The sequence below is a fragment of the Miniopterus schreibersii genome, assembly GCF_964146895.1.
Source record: "Miniopterus schreibersii genome assembly, chromosome: 1".
In the NCBI taxonomy this organism is placed as follows: Eukaryota; Metazoa; Chordata; class Mammalia; order Chiroptera; family Miniopteridae; genus Miniopterus; species Miniopterus schreibersii.
Window position 1 is genome coordinate 104,811,990 of NC_138101.1, and position 22,038 is coordinate 104,834,027.

At 42.1% G+C, this 22,038-nt stretch overlaps 1 protein-coding gene across 2 annotated transcripts in view; it reads right to left on the reverse strand.

Annotated features, from left to right (window-relative positions):
* NPTN (neuroplastin) overlaps positions 1 to 22,038 on the reverse strand; it is a gene marked incomplete at its 5' end in the record, with an annotated part of 73,691 nt that overhangs the window by 1,761 nt on the left and 49,892 nt on the right. For both annotated transcript variants that reach the window (XM_081144175.1, XM_081144176.1), the window contains 3 exons: positions 600 to 621; positions 8,594 to 8,867; positions 12,631 to 12,764. In XM_081144175.1, the coding sequence (XP_081000301.1) occupies positions 600 to 621; positions 8,594 to 8,867; positions 12,631 to 12,764 (430 nt within the window). The remainder of the gene's footprint in view (positions 1 to 599; positions 622 to 8,593; positions 8,868 to 12,630; positions 12,765 to 22,038) is intronic.

Here is a 22,038-nt window from a genome sequence, read left to right on the forward strand (position 1 = left end):
TCCCTGGATAAAGTACCTACATACCTTCAATTAATACATCCTTTTGACTCCCAAGTCAAACAATATACAGGTAACTTTCCCTTTGATTTGTAAACTATAATTACTATAAAGATTAAATAGTATTTTTTTTCCCCCTACTGAGCATCACTCTTTCCTCAAATGATAAATGAAAATTATACAGAGGCAGCCCTGTGCCCTCTGGCACGTACGACTTTGGGTACTGTTTGGTCCACCACTGCAGGAAATTCTAATCCTGGATTGATCCAAATTTGTAGTTCCCTCTCCTGGATACAGACTTGTTAATGGAGCCGAAGAGTTTATTTATGGAACCTGAAGTCCCAGATATACTGGTCATTTACCCAAAGTATCAATTTAAACATATGGGATAGGCAAAAATTTAAACAATCTTTTGCATGGCATACCACTTTATATTGCTACTGAAACAGCCTATCCTGGAAATCAAAGTCAGGCTGCAAAGCCTGCACTGCAACATTCATCTCCACTCTGTCTTCCCTACAATCTTAGCTACTCCATTTGACTAAAACATGAATGCAAAATAATTCAATCCGAAGCCAATCAATGTCCAATAAAGTACTTACATTGGCCCAGCTGGTTCATCGTCTACACAGGCGTTCAGTTTTTAATAATCCATTGAGAGAAGAAGAAAGGAGAAAACTGTGAGACTCTACATACGGATTAATAGAGCAGCAATTGGCAAGTGGCAAACATAGCTATTCATAGCATTTATTCAAGGCCATTCCGTCTGGAGGTGCAAAACACTCATGGAGTTATTATTTCTAGATTTGAGTTTTTAATGGCAGGTATGTTGTTTCAATGGTTTTAGTTAACACTTCGAATGCTTATCATGAAAAACTGCAACTATAGCGGACAGATAGGCTGCAATGTCATTGTACTCATCTTGTCCCCAAGTTCCAGTGGTTCACTCTTAAATAAATGAGAAGACAAACCAACATTTCAGTTGTAAAATCCTGCTGTTTGTTTTCTTATGGTGAATGCATGTACAATTTTAGCTCAATCCTACGATGCAGATGGATGTGTACATTTAGCCACACATCCTCACTTCCCCGAAAGACACTGTTCTTGCTGTTTTGATCTTTAGTCTGCAGAACAAGATTGAGAAAGAGGAAGCCACAATAGTTCAACCTAATACTGGATCAGCCAGGCTGGGCTATGCCAGCAACAAGTGTATGCAACAAGAGGATGTTCTGTGACACAGCAGGGAAAGCTGAATAGTGGTGACATCACTCTGGAAAAGACTTCAGATACGGACAGGCTCTTGTGCCCTGGCCAAAGCCAGAACCCAAACCCAGATGAGCCAGATATCTTTTCTTTTTTAATCAAAAAGCTTCCATTATCTGAGTTTAGAAGCCTTCTTAAATAGGTATTTTTTTATTCTGATTTCTAATTTTCTTTCCTGTTTCAACTAAGGGCAACTTTATCCCATTTAAGCAGGGATATACATATGTAAAATTTTTTTAAAGGCCCACAAAGAGGAAGGAACAAGCAAGTGCTCTTAGTTTCTTATTTTACAAAAGTCAGGTAGGCTAAATAATTCAGAACGGTTTGATTTCACTGAAGGCTTCTAGAAAAACTCTCAGCAGGATTCCACAAGGGGGCTTTGGTGCACATGAAGCAGTTATGGAGATTACAGTCTCGGTGCAGGCGTCTGCAGGAGCACACATCAGGAGGAATGTCTGTCAGAGGGAGACATTGCTCCACCTGTTCCTTTGAGGCAACGGAGAGGCAAGCCACTGCCAGCACACACAGTGACTGGGGCAAAAAAAGTTTTAAAAAACAAAACAAAAAACTAACCACAAACCAACAACTTATCAGCCAAAACAACAGGCTAGCGACACACCAGTGTCCACAGGACTCTACTACTGACAACAGTACTATCAAACATATACAGAGAACAAACTAAGACTTAAGGACAACCAAGTCATCTGTGTGCTGTGTACGCAGTGCAGATATACAGACACGGCAGTACTAACACACAAGCCCGGCCTAAGTCCTCCCTCACCACAGCACCCTAATGCTCTCAGCATCCCCGCCAAGCCAGCTCAGCTACATGCTGGGAACTAAGCACTCGGGGACTTAAAAGACACTGGAGCAAACTCAGAATAGTTGTAGTGCTCTGGCTGTGAGCCCCAAAATACAAAATTTTCAAGCAAGATAGCTGATTCAAGAATATCACCGATCTATCCCAACTTTAAAAGAAAAAGCAGGGGAGGGGGAATCGCAATAGCCAAACTAATTCTTTTCAAAGCATGACACTGTCAGCACCAACTCCAGCCCATCACACCACAGCTTTTTTTTCTTTTGCAGGGGTGCCCTGGTGCCTGAGGAACATCCAGCCCATAACGTGCAAAGGGCTGCAGTAGGGGTTGTAGCAACAGTGGCTCTGTGTAGCTGCCATGCCTGCGAGGGGGAGCAGCTGTTGTTCACACTCGTGTCTATATTTCATGAGCCCCGTCATCTCTCTCCCCAAATCCATTTTCACATTTACAAGAAGCAAAACAGCCTTGTGTCCCCTATGTTCCTGGACTAAATCACTATCAGCAGCACCACTCTTCCATACAGGTCAGACAAAAAACAACTTGACCCCTCACAGGGAAATCAGGAAAGAGGGAAAGAACAGAACTACAGAAAAAAGGTACAAAAATCAAAGTAAATGAGGATTAAACAGCAAACTGAAATCCAAATTAGTTGTGAAAGTGAATGAATTAAACTTGAAGAAAAGTGTTAACATTATGAACTGTGCACTGTATAGACTGAAGCGGAGATTAAACAAACTCCAAAAGCATGCATATCGCTCACTTACCACCATGTTTTAAGGGTTTGATGCAATTGAGGGGGGAAAAAAAAGAAGTCATAGTAACCGACAAATATCAACATACCCCCAAACCCTCAGGCTAAAAGAGCGGCTTAAACAATGACTGTTCTCTCCACCTGGGTATTACAGCCACTGGCTAGATGAGAGGAAGAGGACTAGGGGAGAATGGAACACGATGCGTCCGGAGTCTGCCTTGCGGGTGAAGTTCCCGGTGGAGCTGCTGCACACACCGACTTCTCTGCATCTGGCCTTCCCAAAAGAAGGCACTGTAGCCCTCACTCCACTGCCCCCAGGTTCGCCTCACAATATGGAGGTAACTCTGCCTGCCTAGTAAAGAACAGATTGCCTGATACAGTATCACCTCAAAAAGATGGCTTTAAAGTCAAAATGACCAAGAGTGGGCTGTCTGGTCAAAGCTCCTTTTTCACTGCCTTCATTTCACTAAGGATGGAGTTTTATGGTTTTTAAACCACTTAAATTCTGCCTGACTAGAGCAGAGTTGATTAACCAAGAGAGATTAGTTCCTTCCAATTTCCTTCCTTGTTCAGTCCTATTGTATTTCTCCATAAGGTAACTTGTTACTGATCCAAATGACCCTTAATTAAGAGACTAATGAGTGTTCTACATGTCTTCTTAAAAAGTCACAATTCTTGCCCTGGCCAGTGTGGCTCAGTTGGTTGAGAGTTGTTCCATGCAACAAGAAGCTGCTGGTTCGATTCCCGGTCAGGGCACATGCCTGGGTTGCGGGCTCAATCCCCAGTCAGGGGCGTGCAGGAGGCAGCCGACTGATCGTTCGCTCTCCCTCTCCCTTCCTCTCTCTCTCAAATCAATAAAAAAAGATATATATATATATATATATTATTTTAAAATCACATTTCTTTTTCAACATTCCTGGCCTATTGTAAAGCTTCATATGCTACCAAATGTATTACCCAACTAATAGATTTTAGAGTTTGGATATATCAGAGCCACTAAAAACACACCCCCTACCCCAAATATCTTCTCTATCAGTAACTTAAAGGAAGAGGGCCTTTGACTGGCTTATAAAAATTATCCCAATGTGAAAGTAGAAAACTGTTTGATATTAGCACTTTCCCTAAATTTCATTTGAGATCACTGAAATGTCCAGTAACCTGAAAGGCCCCCACAACTAAGCAGATTCACCCCCACCTCCTCAGGGGTTTGGGAAGGGGACCTGAAAGCACACATAACACTCTCTGGATTTAGTCAGCAGGGAACCCACACAGAAGATGTGCTTCAAGCATATGTCCTGCTATAAAGATGGATGGAAGGCTAGAAGAATGCTGGCTGGACCTAATCTTTTAGAGTATTACCATTTCACGTTTTCACAGAATATAGTCAAGAGGTGAGTAAAGTGAAAAACAAAAAAAAACAGGCCTTATTTGGCTCCATGTTACTGAAAACACTGAAGGTAAAAGGTGATTTGCAAATCTACCTATAAGATAGCCTACTGTTCCCTGATCCTCAGAGATCGTAACAGGGGCCTAAAGGGATTTAGATGTGTTTCACTTATAAGATATCCTGAGTATACTCCAATAAACAAAAACACACGCCCTCCACCCTTTTTTTCTGGAAGCAGCTAAATGTTAACCTCAGCATTTTCTATGTGAGAAATCTAAAGCAATATTTGCGTTTTTAGTAAAACATTTACACTAAACTCAAGTTCAAATTTGTGTTTATACTTTTGTAATGTTCACTTAGTGCTTTTTTAATAATGGGCTGAGTTATCAAGAACTCACAAATGCCCCCCCCCATAAATACTATGAGTTTTATATGAATTTTTTTAATATGAAAAACGTTCAGTGAATCAGAATTAAATCATAGATATCTTGGTAATGAAGTACCTATTTGACAGAGAAAAAGCACGTCAGGCCTATAAAAATCCATTTTCATAATACAGTGGAACCTCGGTTCTGGAACTTAATTTGCTCAGGAAGGCTGCTCAAGAAGCAATTTTTTTGAAAATTGAATCATTTTTCCCCATTAGAAATAATGGGGAAAATTAATCTATTCCAGACACCCAAATGATTCTGTTTTAACCTTTCTTATATACAGTACATGTCTAATGTACTGCTTAATCTATAAACAAATACTTCTTAAATTTATCAAACTACCCCCTACTAGCCTTAAATGAATCATTTTCAGCACTCGTTCCAGAGGTGTCTTTCAGGAGGTCAGCATGCAGCATCTTTGCTTTTTCACATATCATTGCCTCCGAAAAGCTATCACAGGTAAAACTGTTATTCAAATCAACAATTTTCCAACCTCTTCAACTGCCTGTGGTCATTGTTTTGTGAGCACTTTCACATCCTTAGCAACATCAGCGCTCTTGATGGCCTCTTTATGTTTTAAAATTGTGCTCATCATCCTTTTGGCCAGCAACAAAAGCAAAAAAAAAAGAGAAAATATTCATAACACAATTTCCTGAGATGTTAACAAGAGGAGGTTTAGTGGTAAACTGACTCATACTAGTGCATTCTCTCCCTTGTTTGTGGCCTGAGAGACACTTTTTGTCATGCTGATATATCAGCATGAAAGGGCTGTCAGGTTGAGAACCAAAGTTTTGTCTGACAACTCAAACTTGGTCGAGAGCCAAACTGTTCCAGATGGGAGTCTTTTGAGAACCAAGGTTTGACTGTAGTATAAATAACTCAACAGAGAGCCACTGATGGTTGGTTATCTGATAGATAAAAACTCATCTCTAAAACTCCAAATTTGTATCAGACATCGTTTTGAAATCATTCACTCCAAAAAGGAGTGTATGCATATGTCTACATATGAGTTGGGGGAGGGCATACTGGAAGAAAGCATATGCACTGAGTCTGCTCTTACACGAATTATGTAGGAGTTGAGGGGAAACTGGCTGAAAAAGGAAAAGCCACAACATCAGGAAAACTCACTGAGACTAAACATTTTTTTTTTTTTTTTAATATATCTTTATTGATTTCAGAGAGAGGAAAGGAGAGGGAGAGAGACAGAAACATCAGTGATGAGAGAGAGAGCCAGTGATCGAGCCCGCAACCTGGGCATGTGCCCTGACAGGGAATCGAACCCCAATCACCTGGATCCTAGGTCGACGCTCAACCGCTGAGCCATGCCTGGCCAGGCAACCTTTTTTTTTTTTTAATGATTACTTCCAGGACAGAAGAAGAAAAAAGAGGGGCAGGTGAAGCGAGGAGTTGAGAGAAGAAAGTAGACACACAAAAGAGAAAACTATGGGATGGAAATGCTGGAGCAAGGGCAGGAAAATGGAGATGGACAATGAAGCCTGGACCACTCTGGCCGTAAGGGAGGGAATGTAGAGAAGGCAAACATTGTAGTCACTTCAGCATCCCAGATTTTTCACCCCAATTCAACAACAAAGAAGGAAAAGCTGCTTGCATTATTCTTCCAAGAGACTGGAACAAGGAGGTTTTACTTTGCACTTACCATGTAGTCATCTCTTTTAGGTAGGATTCATTCACTGTCTATAATAATGTAGCTTAAAAGAGGTAAGAGGCTGTGCAGAAGATTTGCTGGCCACAGATGTCTGCTATAACAAACTAGCCCCATTTGAGTTCAACCACCAGGGAGCTCTTCAAAAAAGAGCTGCTTCCCTGAGCAGGTGTGAGCATATGTCCGATCAAAATAGTACTACACATTTCTTAAAACCAACCTGAAGGCCTTCCACATATGCTGGAGAGCAGCCTGGTAAAAGAAGTGCTTCCCACCAGAAGACTGGGAACTTCTGCCTGGGATGCGTGCTAAGCCAGTGCTACTCTGCCAAGAGAGTGGCAGCCAGCCTCCTCTTAAAATGAAAAAAACCTGGTTTTAAAGCCCATCCTTGCCTTTTCCTAACCAATTTTTTGCTTCTCAAAATTTACAATAGGAAGGCTGATAAAGGTAATACTTAGCAACTCAAAAGTATTCTGAGGGGATAAAAAAAGGCCTTTTTGGGAGTAAGGCATAGCTGCTTCCAAAGAGCCAACACTGAAACCATACAGTCAACTACTCCCTTTACTCTCAGTTCTAAATACAGGTAACTCTGCCTTGGGAGTCCTAGTTTGGCACAGGAAAGAGAAAAATCTAGAGGAAAAGCATAATACATATATGAAAACTTCAAGAAAGCAGTTTCACTTCATGGAACAGCAGTTCTATGGACCTACGAGAAAGAAAGTCAAAATCCTGGAAACACTCTTATGTTGCAGGGAACTGGCCCAGTTATTTATAAAGGCCCACCTGCTTTCAGCTGAGGTCTATCCCATCCCTCCATCTAGTTCTGAGGTCTATCCCATCACTCCATCTAGTTCATTGCTGAATGTACATCTGGAGGAGAGTCCACCAGGTCTTTCCGCATGCATCGTTAGTTTTAACAAAAAACCTTTCCACCAGCCTCACTCTGATACTCACTCTACTTAGTACAGGCAAAGAGAATTTGGGGCTGCCGAGAAGAAAGGAAAAGAAGGGGAAATGGCTCTTGCTCTCAAACCTGCCCTTCCAGAGAGTTGGTATTCACTGCACACCTTCAGGGCTGCACTCTTTCTGTGGGAGCACAGACCTCCCTTAGTGTTCTCCCTGGCACATAGGGTGAGTGGCGCAGTCCCACTGGTCAACCATAGGGATGGCAAAGACACCTCTGTGGGGCAGAGAACAATACCACAGTGCACAAGCACAAGCCCAGGACAGTTGGACTAGAGCTGGCATCTTCACATCACTCAGTTGGCCTCCACTGAGCTTAGGTACATGCCCTTCTAGTCTAGTCAGTGACAGGCAAGTGGTGGTAATAGCTGGCTGGCCAATTAATTTGTTTTTACTCGTGATGTTATAGGGCAGGAGGATGGGGATGGGGAGCTAGTTAGAAGTTAGAAATCTGAAGAACTACTGATACAAGTGTCCATTGGTAGCTTCCCCCTAATTGTAATCACAGGGTTAGAAATGGAACATTTATAACAAAAAACATACAAAAATGTCCCAGGACTTTCCTGATTCTAAGCATGTCCAACAATCTAAGATTCTTGTTCTTTCCAATGCTTAACAATTCTCTATAGTTCTGTTGCTATGATGAACCCTTCTCTGACACTAGGTCACCTTGAGGGTGTGGCCTTTGGTATGAACTCCAGGTGTTACTGCTTGGGGCTGGGGTGGGGGATATGGATGCATCAGATGCTCTCCACCATTCTTGTGAGACACAGAAAAGTCAAACAGTAGGTGCTGGCTTCACCAAGAACTTTGGAAACCTATTGAAAGAACCAACCAAGGGAACCAAAGGCTGGCTTGTTCCAATAACTCTTCCCAAAAACAGTCTAACTAAACTTGGGCAGTGACCTATAGGGACAACACCAGGCAACCATGTGACAACCAATTAGATACCTTAAATCTGCCTGAAAGGCCAGATGGCCTGCGATCTTGGGGTGGCTTCTAGGCTTGACTTGGATTCTCCTCAAGCTCAATCTGCCTGATGATCTGTATTGAAGGAGGACAGAGCTGAACAAAAAAACTGACAACTGCCCATTCCCCACATGGGGTCTAAAGGGCAGGTAGGACTGGGAGCTGAAGAACATCCATGTGGAAGGACAGAGCTAATAATTATAGCTCTAGATGCCTAATCTTAGGGGTAGTGGAGGAGAAACCAGTAAAAGAGTTTTCCTTCTCTCCTTTTGGGATTGAATCCCAACATCCTTACACACCACCCAACAAAACCACCTCAACATTATAGCTATTTTGTAGGGATGCTCTTACCATCAGGAACTTCATCTGGCCTCTTTCTCTTCTCATACACAACAATGATCACCACAAGGATGATGATTTCAGCCAGGATTCCCAAGAAAGGCCAGAGTGGGGCCAGGTGGCTGCGTACCCTGAGGATGGTGACGACAGAGGCAGAGCCAATGGAGTTGGTGGCATTACATTCATACTCGCCAGGGTCCTCTGTGATCTGGAGGTTCATGATGCTCAGTTCAGTGTAATTTTCCTTGTTGATGATGAAGAAGCGGCCAGATATATTGGCAATCTCCTGCTCAGGGGCAGAAAAAGTGAGAATACACAAAGATGAGAATAAGTGACTTAGTGCCCAAGACAGAGTGATGTCACACCCATTCTTAGCAGGACACTAGCTGGGATGAGGGAATGGTGTCTAGTACCAATTTCATCCAAGGAACTTTGAGCACTTCATTACTGACTTTGATATCAACAATAAACAATCAAGTTTCTGATAGAGCCAGAGTAAAAGCCTCCCTAATGTTGGTCCTCCAGGCTTTTCCACCTTCTCTGAGTGAATGGAGGTCCTACTCTGTAGACATGGAAAAGACTGACTCAATAGAGAAAATGCTGCTTCAAACACCAGTTAAGTAACGTTAACAGGAAGAGGACGGAGAAAGAGGCATGTGACCTTCACATTAGTCATGTCTAGTAACCCTGGCCTGTCTGATGGCTTTAGAGTCAGCACTTCCACTTCACCTTGGTGATATCAGGAAAACCTCCAGAAACCTCCTCCAGAAACAATGCTAAGAACGTGCTCCCAATCAGAGTTGGGGAAACTCATAATTTCCCTTTCCTTTCAGAATTACAGGGTAAAAGGAAAGTGTATTCAATCAATGAACAAGTATTTACTAATACACACTATATGTTTTATATCCTACTAAGGGGAAGGTGACATAGAAAGGAAAAAAGTCTGACACAAAAATGAACAAGGAGGTTGGCTTCAAGAGAGAACCAGACCTCCAAAGGGATAGTTACAGGAACATGGGGAAAAGCCCCAAAAGAGGGTATGTATAGAATTACAGTGTGGCACAGCATATACAGTGAGTGACCACTGCCAGAAAGTCGGGGAAAGCTTCAGAGAACAGCTAACATTTGAACGAGATTGTGGGGGAGAAGAGTTGATCAAGTAGGACAGGAATGCTCTAGGACATGGGGAGGCAGAGGAGAGTGCATGACCAGAGATCTGGGAGGAGTGGGACAGGCTTGCAGCACTGATCTCATGGGAGGCTGGCAAGAAAAAACTGACTCATGTCAGTTGTTACACAAGAACTAAAGCATAATAAGAAAGGGGAAGATAATCTCCAGAATGATGTCCAGCTATAGCACACAATCGTGTCTTCATCTGAATGTGAGTATGGCTGAAATGGGGAACTCACAGCCTTCAAAATAGTGACTCTGTGAAGCTTCAACTCTAGGACTTGGAAAGCTGCTAACTTTCTATAACTCCTGCTCTACTTGCTCACTAGTTTCATGTTTTTCACTTATGACTGGAGGTAATTAGTGTCATCTTTGGTCTGCATGCCTTCAATGGGTACTTTTGCAATATCAAAATATCATCATATCCAAGAAACTTTCACCTTGTCAATCAATGCATTTTAAGATATTGACTGTGATTTGTCCTACTGCCACAGAATTGATGACTATGGAGAGAGGCATAAAATACCACCCCCACCCCCACCCCACCCCCCGTCTTAAAAAACAGAGGTTCAAACAAATGGTGGGGCAAATAGTCCTTCCAGGACTTACTGAAAGGGAGACCTATCAGGTTACCTTGTCCCCAGTCATCACCTAAATCACATTACCCCTTCCCAGTCTATAAAAGAGAAGACAAGACCAGAGGTGATAGGAAAAGAGTGACATTTGGCATTATAGCCTTCCATCCTATAGCCAAGTGGAACAGGCACCAAGAGAATCACTCAGAGACTGGAGGGAGGCGGGGGACGAAACAGAAAATATCTCCTCTTCCAGTAGATATCTGTTTAGGCAGGAGGCTGGGTGATGTGCCCTATGCTTCTTGATATTGGAAAAGAGTTACTTGGATATATGAAGGCAGAGTGGCCCACATTCCCACATGTTTAGAGCCATGACATTTAAACTTCCTCCAAGTAAGGGGGTGCCTTCTAGGTGAGCAGACCCCAGTAGTGAGAAGCTCAAGACTAGATCACCTGTGGCTGGAGCTAAAGAAGAATCAGAGAAGTTCACTCAGACTGGATCTCTCATATCCGAAAACTGGCCCCTAAAGAACTCACACAGTTCCCACAAGAGCCAGCAACTGGACCTGCCACACAGAAGCTAGTCAGCTGAGGCCACAGAAGCAGCAACCACCAAGAATGGACTACAAGAAAAGTCATATGAGTGATACATGTCCCTGGCTCCCACACAGAAGAAAGAACCCTGAAAACAGAGGGCGGACAATCCTCTGCTCCTCTTGCAGGCCAGGGGAGAGGGTATGGAAGATAAAACTGGGATTTTGGAATGGACTGGACTAAACTCTTTAACAACAAAGAGATCTAAGAAAACTATGGGATTTGTCCAGAAACAGAAGTTAAAGAACTGCTGAAATGAGTATCTAGAAAAACTTGAAAGCATTTTATCTCAGCACTCAACCAAGTTTAGGCTGATCAACAAAATGGTTTTCAAAGGCATTAACCTATGATATGTAGTTTGAAAGCAAGAGGAAATAACAATGTTTGATTTTAAATGTTTTTCAAAATATAACAGATACTTCGTGGTCATGAGAACAGGACACAAAAATACCCACTAAGGAACCCCCAACCTGCTCTGAAAAAAGCTCAAGGGTCCTCCCACCAGGGACCAATAAAGAAAAATGGGCATTTCCTTGCCAGCACTGCAAAATTCTAAATGTTTTGTTGCTCTTTCAGGGCCTGCTCTGAAAAGACTCAACATAGCATCTTCACCTCTCCATTCCTCATCCTAATCCCCTTATTAAAGGGTTTCTGAAATCTAGTCACGTTAAGAGTCCATATTATTATTATTGAGAGGACATGGAGTGTGAAGAAAAATGGACTTATATTTTAAAAAGTGGATTTGATCCTTGGTTCTGTCACTAATTTACCTTGGTTAACAGGTAACCTTTTCTGAAGAAGCTGGATTTGATGGTCTCTAGGTCCTTCTGAAGACTGATAATTAACAAAGATGCCTGAGTATAGTGCTGGGCATATAAGGCCTGGGGACAGGAGGAATGTATATGACACCCCTCTGATAGAAAAGGAGACTGGCCAAACATCAGTGAATCAGAGAGAAGCTAAGAGTCTAAAGCTTTCCCTTTCCCAGTATCATCGAGAATCATGCCACAGGTGCTGGCCGGGTAGCTCAGTTGACTGGAGCATCATCCTGTGCACAGAAAGGTTGTGGGGTTCGATTCCTGGTCAGGGTAAAAACGTAGGTTTCAGATTTGATCCCTGGTTGGGGCATGTATAGGAGGCAAATGATCCATGTTTCTCTCTCTTGAAAAAATATTCAATAAAAAAACATGTCTCCGAGTGAGGATTAAAAAAAAAAAGAGTCATGCCACAAATTAGAAAAGGTATTTTTTTCTGGACCAGATACTGTCAGATTTCCAATGTCTAAGACTGCCTTTGGGCCTCATCAGGTTGCCTCAATTTCTAATCTGTACTTCCTGTGTTCCAGGAATATACTAATAATTATTCTCTGCCTTGTCTTCCCCCCCAAAATTAAGACCACTTCAAAAATAATATTTTCTTTAGGATAAGCAGACTAGAATAATAGTAAAAGCTTAAGATTGGGGTTAGCTCTTCCAGTGTTCTATGTTAAAGACAAGCCATCTAATCCCTTACCGGACAGCTTTAACAAATCACCTATAGGGATTCCATGCTGTACAGAAACTGTCAGTGACCTTCAGATTCATGATGTAACCATTCATGACTCTAGAAGGGGTGACCCAAGCCATGCCAGTATGGCAGTTGTAGCAATTGGCCCAGATGTCTGAACCTCCCCAGGAGAATAAGCAGACACCCAGGTTGCCTCCTACTCACCACCAGCAGACCATTCTCCTTCTTGCGCCAGACCCACTCTGGATGGGGGTAGCCAACTGACTTGCAGTACATCATGGCATCCTGCCCTTCATTCTTATTCTCACTCCGTTTATGGCCAGTGATATCAGGAGCAGCTGTGAAAAAGAGTGTCAAACAGTTACCATGGGAGCCAATTCTGAACAGGATACAAAGGCCCCACCTAATGGCTCAGAGCCCTGCTTCTAATATAGTCAGTGTTTAGGTTCATCCTCAAATTCAGCTTTGATAACATACATTTCAGGTAAGAATAGAACAATAGAACCAACCCCCATCCCCCACCTCCTGTCCACCAAAGCAGCCCAAGCAGAGACCAGGATTAGGATTACTATATGTGAAGTAAACCTACTCGAAGAGGGCAGAGGCTTAATTGCCCTAAATTAAACCATCCTTTAAAGAAAATGAAAACAGAAGCTATTATCATCTCCTCTACCAGTCATGGTTTTTCTTAAAACACCCTCACTAAAAATTGTATTTTATGTCCAATGTCATATATTCCCTTAAGAAAATGAGGAATCTCTGAGATCAAACACCTAAAATCAAGTCTTACTACAAGGTATATAAAAACAAGAATGCCTGGAAAAGTTATCTGATGAGTATCAATGGCCAAGGCTCTCCCAGGAAAGAGGAAATCCAGAAAACTAGTCTTTGCAAGGGGAAGAATGGAAGGAACAGGAAAGTCAACCAGGGTCCCAAGGGATTTTATTTTATTTTTTTAAATGTATCTTTATTGATTTCAGAGATAGGGAGGGAGAGAGAGAGAGAGAGAGTTGAAACATCAATGATGAGAGAGTCGTCACTGATTGGCTGCCTCTTGCACGCCCCCAACTGGGGATCCAGCCCACAACCAGGGCATGTGCCCTGATCTGGAATCAAACCCCGGTCTCTGGCGTTCTCCTAGATCACAGATCTCCAGGATCACAGGTCAATGCTCAACTGCTGAGCCATGCCCAGCTGGGCCCAAGAGATTTTATTAACAGTTTAAGAATCTGACTTGTATATCTGATTTGTAGTAATCTCAATGAACCCAATCTTAGGGGAATTTCTAGACATGCTAGGGGCTGTTAGTCTTTTCTGCTTTTAGGGATCATTTAGGATAAAAGAAACAGCACCTGTGATTTTAAAATTAGATAAGTTTCAAGGATCTGAGAAGCCTGAGATGGAGGCTACTTCTTTGAATCTGGCCTTTTTTTATCTTAACTATATTTTCCACCAGTTACAGGAATCTGAAAGCATAAATTCAAAGTGGCCAGACATCACTTTGTTGGCTGAGATGGGAAAGAGAATCAATAGGCGTGGTCCAAATTCCAGTTTTGCTGGTTCTTTAATTACTCTGTGCTTCAGTTCTATACACATTATCAAATGGAGATAATTCTAGCCCCTGCCTACATCCAGTGTCCTTGGATAGATAAATAAGATGTCAAAAAAACATTCATTTTGAGACTGTAAAAGTCTGTGGAAATGTATTATATCATGGGCCAACCCCATGTTCCCCCCCTGACTGGCTTGGCTTTCTTGGCTTAAAATAATCCGACATCCTGCTACTCTCAGACTGTTCTTCCCAGGCCAGCTCCAGAAACACCTGGACAGGAATGGACTGAGCAAGGCCCCAAGCTGTCTCTATAACCACTGCTTGCCAAACAGGCCTGTTCAATACTACTCAGTGTGAGGTGTTTTCTAAATAGGGTGTTACAAAGGAAATGTCTTTTTGTTTTTCCAGGCAAAATTCCTCACTACAGAAGGGAGAGGGTCAGGCTGGCTTGATCTTATTCCTACCACACCAAATTTCTCCCACAGTACTGGGTCACTTCTTGGTGATCACCTTTCCTCAAAGATTTCTTCAGTCAATAGATACTAAAGACCATCATAAGCACTTCAAGCAGTAAACTCCATGGCCATACATGAACTAAAACACCATCATGGGAGAGTTGGGCAACACAACAAGCAGAAGAGCTATCACATTTTGCCTCTAGTTGTGTTTCATTCATCTGGCAAACATATGTTGAGCACCCACGACATTCCAGATATGAGAGAGAGTTGTGGGGGGAAAGCCTTTGTGATGAGGTAAATTTTAGCAGTCATGAAAAAATAAGAGTAGGCCACTTGTATCTCTGGGGGGGGAAAATTTCAAGTAGAGGGAAAGACAAAAGCCTTGAGGCAGAAATGTGCTTATTATGTATAAGGAGCAGCGTGGGGGACTTTTTTTTGAAACACAGTAAGAAAGGGGAAGATGGCAGAGGAAATCAGAATGGAGGCCAGATGAGACAGGACTTTGTAGGCCAGTGAAATGACTTTGGCATTTACTCTGTCATCTGGGAAGCTACTGGTGCATAGCAAAGTGCAGGTATGGAATGATCTGTATGTTTTAACAGGCTGCCTCTTGCTACTATGTGGATGACAGTTGTAGAGAAACAATAGTGGAAGCAAAACTAATTCGGTGTTATTTCAGTAATCCAGGCAAGAGAGGGGGTGGTTTGGAAGTGGGCAGGAGTAGTGGTAAAAGGGAGAAAATTCTGGATGTATTTTATAGGTTAATATATTTGTTAATGAACTGGATGTGGGATCTGAGAGAAAAAGGAGTCAAGAATGATCCCAAGATTTTTGGCTTGAGTAATTGTAAGAATGGAGTTGTTAGCTACTAAGATAAGGAAGACTGCAGAAGAATTAGGGTGGGTTGTTTGTTTTTATTTTGGTTTTTGTGGAGGGGATGCACTAACTGATGATAGTAAAAACCAGGAGTTCAAATTTTAGGAAATGTTAAGTTTAAGATATTTAATACCAAGTGAAGCTGTCAAATAGATAATTAAGTATCAAGTCTGGAGCTCAGGGTAGTCGTCTAGGGTGGAGATACAAATTTCCAAAATCAGCTTACATGTGAGATATTTTCCCATTTTCATTCTTCTTTGCCCCACAAAGAATACCCAATCTGGCCCAGTTATCTGACTAATTCCAAAAGTACCATCAGTTTTTGCCGTGGGGACCCATCTCCAAGATTACACATTGGAAACACCTAAAAGGCTAAAAGTTCAGTTGGTTTAAGGCTGCACAGCATCTAAAAAATGGGTATTCTGAAAAGAAAGAGACATGAAGATGAAGACATGGAGAGAGGGGTGGAGACGGTCTTCACTCCTTACTTGGTGTTTAGGAGATCGCCACTAGGAACTTAGCTAACTTCCACTACATTTTGTTGGCCATGTTTACACAGTATAAGCCTACAAAAAGAGTTCTAAATTATTAGATCTATTGCTGCTTTCTCTGCAATTTAGCAAATAGTATGGAGTGAAGCTTAGGAAATCTCCTCTACCTAACGTACTCAAAAGAACAATGCCTTCAATATTTACTCTTAGGATGGTGAAAATATCACTAGTGTAATCAGCAGAGAGTTACTCTATCCTTATAGGGGGTGATGATAACAACTATTACTTTAGCCTTTGAGTCAATGAAAAGTTTTTTTCACTTCTCTCTATCCTTTATGGTAGCTGCTCAATCAGAAAGCCTATTTCTACCTCACCAGCTGAGCAGGACAGCAGAGCCACAGAGCAAGAATCTCAGCACATGTCAGCAGGGGCTAGAGAAGGGCTCCTTCGGGTTTGGAGTCCACCTGTAGTGGTTGTTAAATCATCCATAATCCTCTGATATTTTTCCCTGTAGGAAGCGGGGCCTAACTTCCCTTCCCTGGAGTGTGGGCTCGACATAGTGACTTGATTCTAATGAATAAAATAAAGCAGAAGTAAAGGTATACAACTTCAGATACTAGTTCACAAAAGACAACAAGATTTTCTCCTTGCTCTATCTGGGATCATACACTCTGGTGGAGGTTTGGCTGCCATGCTAGAACAACGCTCAAACAGCCTGTAAGGAAGCCCATGTAGTAAGAAACTAAGACTTTCTGCCAATAGCCACATGAGACAGTCACCTAGGAAACAGATCCTCCAGCCCCAGTCAAGTTTTCAGATGACTGCACCCCAACCAACAGCTTGATAGACCCTGAGTCAGAGCCACCCCACTAATCTGGTCCCTAATTCCTGACCCACAGAATCTATGAGGTGACAAGTGTTTGCTGTTTTAAGCAATAGGTAACAAACAGAGCCACCCGATGAAGTATACATTACCCCATTTGGGCCCCATGGAGACTCCATTCCTCTCAATGAGTTATCTAAGGGAGGTCATTTAAAATCCTTTGAGTTTCAGTTTTCACTTTTGTAAAATAGGAATAATAACCACATACTTTACAGAGGTCTAGTGAGGATAAAGTTACATCTTTATAGCAATCTAGCACGAGTGAAGTTCAGGGTCAAAAATAAATATCTAAATTGAGCTATTAGTTGGAGCAAGGAAAGACTAGGCCTAGATAGACTCAGGCACTTTGAGTTCTAAGAAACCAAAGAAGATGCTGATTATTACATGTTTTCTCCCTAGTTGTGACTCTAATAAGGTTTAACCAGGTAAAATAGTGACAAATTATATTCATTAATGGCCTACTGATATTGATTAAAGTGCCTCACCTCATATGGGCTTGCCATTTAATAAGAGATGGTTTAATCAGGTCCTGTTGGTCTGAAGGTAGGCCCGAGGAGTCTGACAAAGCAGATACTCTTTACTTCCCTGTAACCTCTCAGGGAGGCACAGACTGAGGCAAGAGAGGGCAGAAGTGGTAAGAAGGTAACAAAGAGACTCTTAAAAGATCACAGACCCACTAGGAGTAAACTCAGTCTCTCACCTTGATAACCACATACTCTAATCACGTTAATGAATACCCTTCCAGTATCCTAACAAATGGCAAGACAAGGATTCCAAAAGACTTTTAGTTACCCAACAATACCAGACCCAATTTATGATCTGGGTCTTTGGCTGAGGACAAATACACATTCATCAGTACCCTCTGTTGCCTGACCTGCTGTGCTTCAGCAAAGGATCTGGCTTCTCTGCAAGGCTGGCGGCTATAGAAAGTTTCAACTTACACAATGAAGTTATGTTCAGCTGATTTTCAAAGAAACCACTGATTTTATTTTTTTATATATTTTTTAAACATATCTTTATTAATTTCAGAGAGAGGAAAGGAGGGGGGAAGAGAGAGATAGAAACATCAATGATGAGAGAGTCACTGAGAGGCTGCCTAGCCCGCAAACTGGGCATGTGCCCTGACCGGGAATTGAACCCCGATCTCCTGGATCCTAGGTCGATGCTCAACCGCTGAGCCATGCCGGGCCGGGCAGAAACCACTGATTTTAAAAGAAATTCCATTCTTAAAGGTGTTCTCACTGAGTGGGCTATGTCTAAGTAAACATAATGATGCTGTATAAATGATCTTTTTGCTTCCTTTATGCAAAATATCATATCCCAGAGATACCTCATCTTTGCTGTAGTCAAGTTAGAGGCGTGGCTGAAGGCAGATGCAGCATTAAGATTTACTGCTAACCAAAGGCTAAGCCCAGCAAGCAATATGAAATTGGTCAAGATGGAAGCAAGAAGGATGTCAGCTTTGGGCTCAATAAGGGTTCTCTTCAGAGTAGGTTCACCACTGGTTGTGAAGACTAGAGCAGTCTGGGACTTGTGCTGCCTCCTATAGGTGAGGCTTTTCCCTTTCCTGCAGGTGAAACCACTGAGCAGGAAGCACTGAAGTGATATATACTATAATCACCTGGAGTGCTTTGAATAGGCCTGATGCTCAGGCCATAGTTCAAACACATCAAGTCAAGTTTGAGAGCCACCGCTCTAACACCGTTCCTGGCACCAGTGTTTGAGATCAGGGGACTAAAAGAAGGGAGTGTTCCATACGTCAGGGAGATGAGTGAGCAGAAGTGTGGGGCGCCTTAAGGTAACATTCTCAAAGTTGAGAAGTTAAAAGTCACAACCACTAGGAAAAGAAGCTTAGAAATCATTTCCTTCAATAACTCAACCTCTAGTCTGTGTCCACAGAAGGAAACCACAGACTGTTAGAGCTTTACCAAATCTTAAAGACCCCCTATACTATCCTACTTCATCATACACTGGGTAGCTAAGGCCAAGGAAGAAAAGTGACTGGTTATGGTAATGGTGAGTTTAATGGCAGGGCCAGGATTAGAGCCCATTTCTTCTAACTCTCAGTCCGAGGCCTTTTAATTGTTATGTGCTGAACATGGCCACATGGCTTAGTGTTTAGGGGCACAGGCTCTGGCATTAGAGCACCTAGGTGAGGTCCCTGGCTCCACTGCTTAACTCTCTCACTCTGTGCAAGTCATTTAATTCCATTCAGACTCAATTTTCTCACCTGGAAAGTGGAGCTAAAAATAGCATTTACCTCAGAGCTGTGAAGGTTAAAGGAGAGGAAAGGAATGAGTAATGGCCTAGCATAGTGCCTGGCACACAATAAGTGCGCAATAATGTTAGCCATTCTTGGTATTATTAAGGAAGATTAGGGCAGTACCCTGATAAGAGGAAAAAAACGAACAGGTATGGATATTTGAGTTAAGACTGATGTTCGAAATGTAGCAGCTTCAAGATGTTATTATGCTTTCAAAGACTTTTCAAGTAAGGGCAATTCTGAGTCAGAACAAGCTTCAACATCAGCTCTGACCTAAAGGACATCAAAACTTCTAAGAATCCTCACTTATCAAACTAACCCCATCTATCAAACAAATAAATGACCATGAAAATGCTCTGCATGCTGAAAGTACTATACAAATGTGAGATGTGTATTATTACTCTTAATAATTATTTTTTTAATTATTTTTTTTTTTTTAAATATATCTTTATTGATTTCAGAGAGAGGAAAGGAGAGGGAGAGAGAGACAGAAACATCAATAATGAGAGAGTCATTGATCAAGCCCACAACCTGGGCATGTGCCCTGACCGGGAATCGAACCCTGATCGCCTGGATCCTAGGTCGACGCTCAACCGCTGAGCCACACCCGGCTGGGCTTATTACTCTTAATAATTATATTCTTCATCATCACCATATAGTCCATCTCAGCCAGTCTGAATTTAAGACATATCACTGGTGAGGCCAGGAGACAGAGCAGGAAACAGGAATGCAGGGCAAGGTCACTTACAGAAATCCTGTCAGTCAGTCACAATATTCAAATAGGAAGAAAGCTAAGAATTAGGGAGGAGAAAAACAAGTTCAATCTTGGCTCTCATAGTCACCAAAAGACAACCTGTGAACAGGCAGAGATGATGGGCCTAATAAGAACGGAGACATAAGCCTTCCTGGGGCTGGGGTGTGCCTTTTCACAAGAGGCACTGGCATGGGTGTTGCAAAGAATTTGATGACCAAAATCCTTTTCTGAAAATAGTAATAAAACTTAAACTCCTTGTTTCTTGCCTTAGTCAAAATGGTTGAGGAATGAGGATAGGGTTTAGGAGTCATGACAGGGATTTTCTCTTTATCTCTGTAAATTACATAGAAATTTTTTATTTGCTCTTGCAAGCACTTTTTTTAATTTTAGAAAAAAAAGAGGGGAAGAGGGAGAGTAAAGATTAGAAAGGTTAAAGAATTACAGGGATTAAAAAAACCACCAACAATCATTCATTCCTGAATGCTCTATGGTAAGGACACCAGCTCTGAAGAGTCAAAAAGCTGGGGAAAGTGCCCTGACCAGGTGGCTCGATTGGTTGGAGCATCGTCCCATACACCAAAAGGATGTGGGTTCAATTCCCAGTTAGGGCACATACATAGGCTGAGGACAGGAGGCAGCTGATCAATGTTTCTCTTTATCTCCAAAAAAAAAAGAAAAAGAAAAAAATCAATCCTCAAGTGAGGATTACAAAAAGAAAAATATAGGTGGGGAAAGCGATGCCTTCTTGGAACTATCTAAGTGGATCCCCAGAGAGCTAGGGCTCCAGGGATGAGGGCCCACTAAGGTCTAATCATTGCTGTTCTCCCCTGGCAGGCCCTGCTCCATCTTCTGCCTCCAGCACCTGCTAAAAAGCTAAGAAATGTCACCCTAAACAGTAACTATTTACATGGTGCCTCATCTTTGTCCTTTAAAAAAAGAGAAAGAAAAACACCTAAGCCTACTTTAGATTCAAGGTTTTCCTCACTACATGCAAAGACTACCAAGCTCAAAATTCCTGTGACAGGGATCTCCAGGCTAGGGTGGAAAAGGACTGCCACCTCAAGTCTGCTCTCAGAAACGTGTCTTTTCTTTTTTTTTAACAATCACCAGAGGTGATGTGTATTGATTTTAAAGAGACAGAGGGGGGGGGGGGGGACAGCAATAAGAGAGAAACATTAATCTGTTGCCTCCCATATACACCCCAACCAGGGACTGAATCTGCAACCTTTTGGTGTACGAGATGATGCAACCAACTGAGCCACTTGGCCAAGGCTAGCCTTCTTTTCTTTTTCTTAAAATATATCTTTTTTTATTGATTTGAGAGAGAGGATGAGAGAAGGAGAGAGAGAGATAGAAACATCAATGATGAGAGTCACTGATTGGCTGCCTCCTGCACACCCCCTACTGGGGATCGAGCCCAAAACCCAGGCATGTGCCCTGACCAGGAATTGAACTGCGATCTCCTGGATCCTAGGTCAACGCTCAACCACTGAGCCATGCCCAGCTAGGCTAGCCTTCTTTTCTTTTGAACACAAGTAACTCAAAATTTGGTAAAGTGACATATAATGCCCAGTTCCTGGCTAGTCTAAGCCCAAACACCCCAGGCAGTTCTGAACTACAGGAAAAGCCAGATGGGGAAGAAAAGGGCTGTGTGTAGAACAGATACTAAAGAAATATATATGTATAGTCTGAATTATAAATGAAGATTTTCAGAGACTCCTGTCAGCAGAGGTCACTTATGTTCCCTGAATCCCCTGAATTTCTCTGTTCTCAAGTACAGCCACCTCTTACCTATTACTCAGCAGATTTTTCTAATCATTATAGTTATAAAAAGATAACTGTTTCTTACCCCACTCTATAGGCTCTGAGGAAATGAATTTATAAAAATGCTTTGGGAATAACATACCACCCCCCTTACCCCACTCTTAAATGCAAGGCAGTTTTCTACCTCATCACAATTAGGAGCTAGCCTAGAATACGACCCTAGGCCTGAGACAAAACTTTAAAAGCTTACACAGAAAAAAACAAATGTTCAGTCTTTACCAGACTAAACTATCCATAATCTGAGAGACGTTAAGTGTTCTGCTGTTTTCAGTCCAGGTGTTTGAGAGAGAGAAGAAAGACTAGAATTCTTTATGAATTTTCTTAAGAGAATAATATATCCGTCCAATCTAGGCACAAAAATTGTTTTAGGATTATATAAGAAGAATTTTCTGAAGGTCTATCTCTTTAAAACCAGGATTATCACTACCTGCCCTATCTTCCTTGCCGGGCTATTGTACAGTAAAAATGCAACAGTGCACAGTCCACACCTTCAAAATGGTAAGATACTATC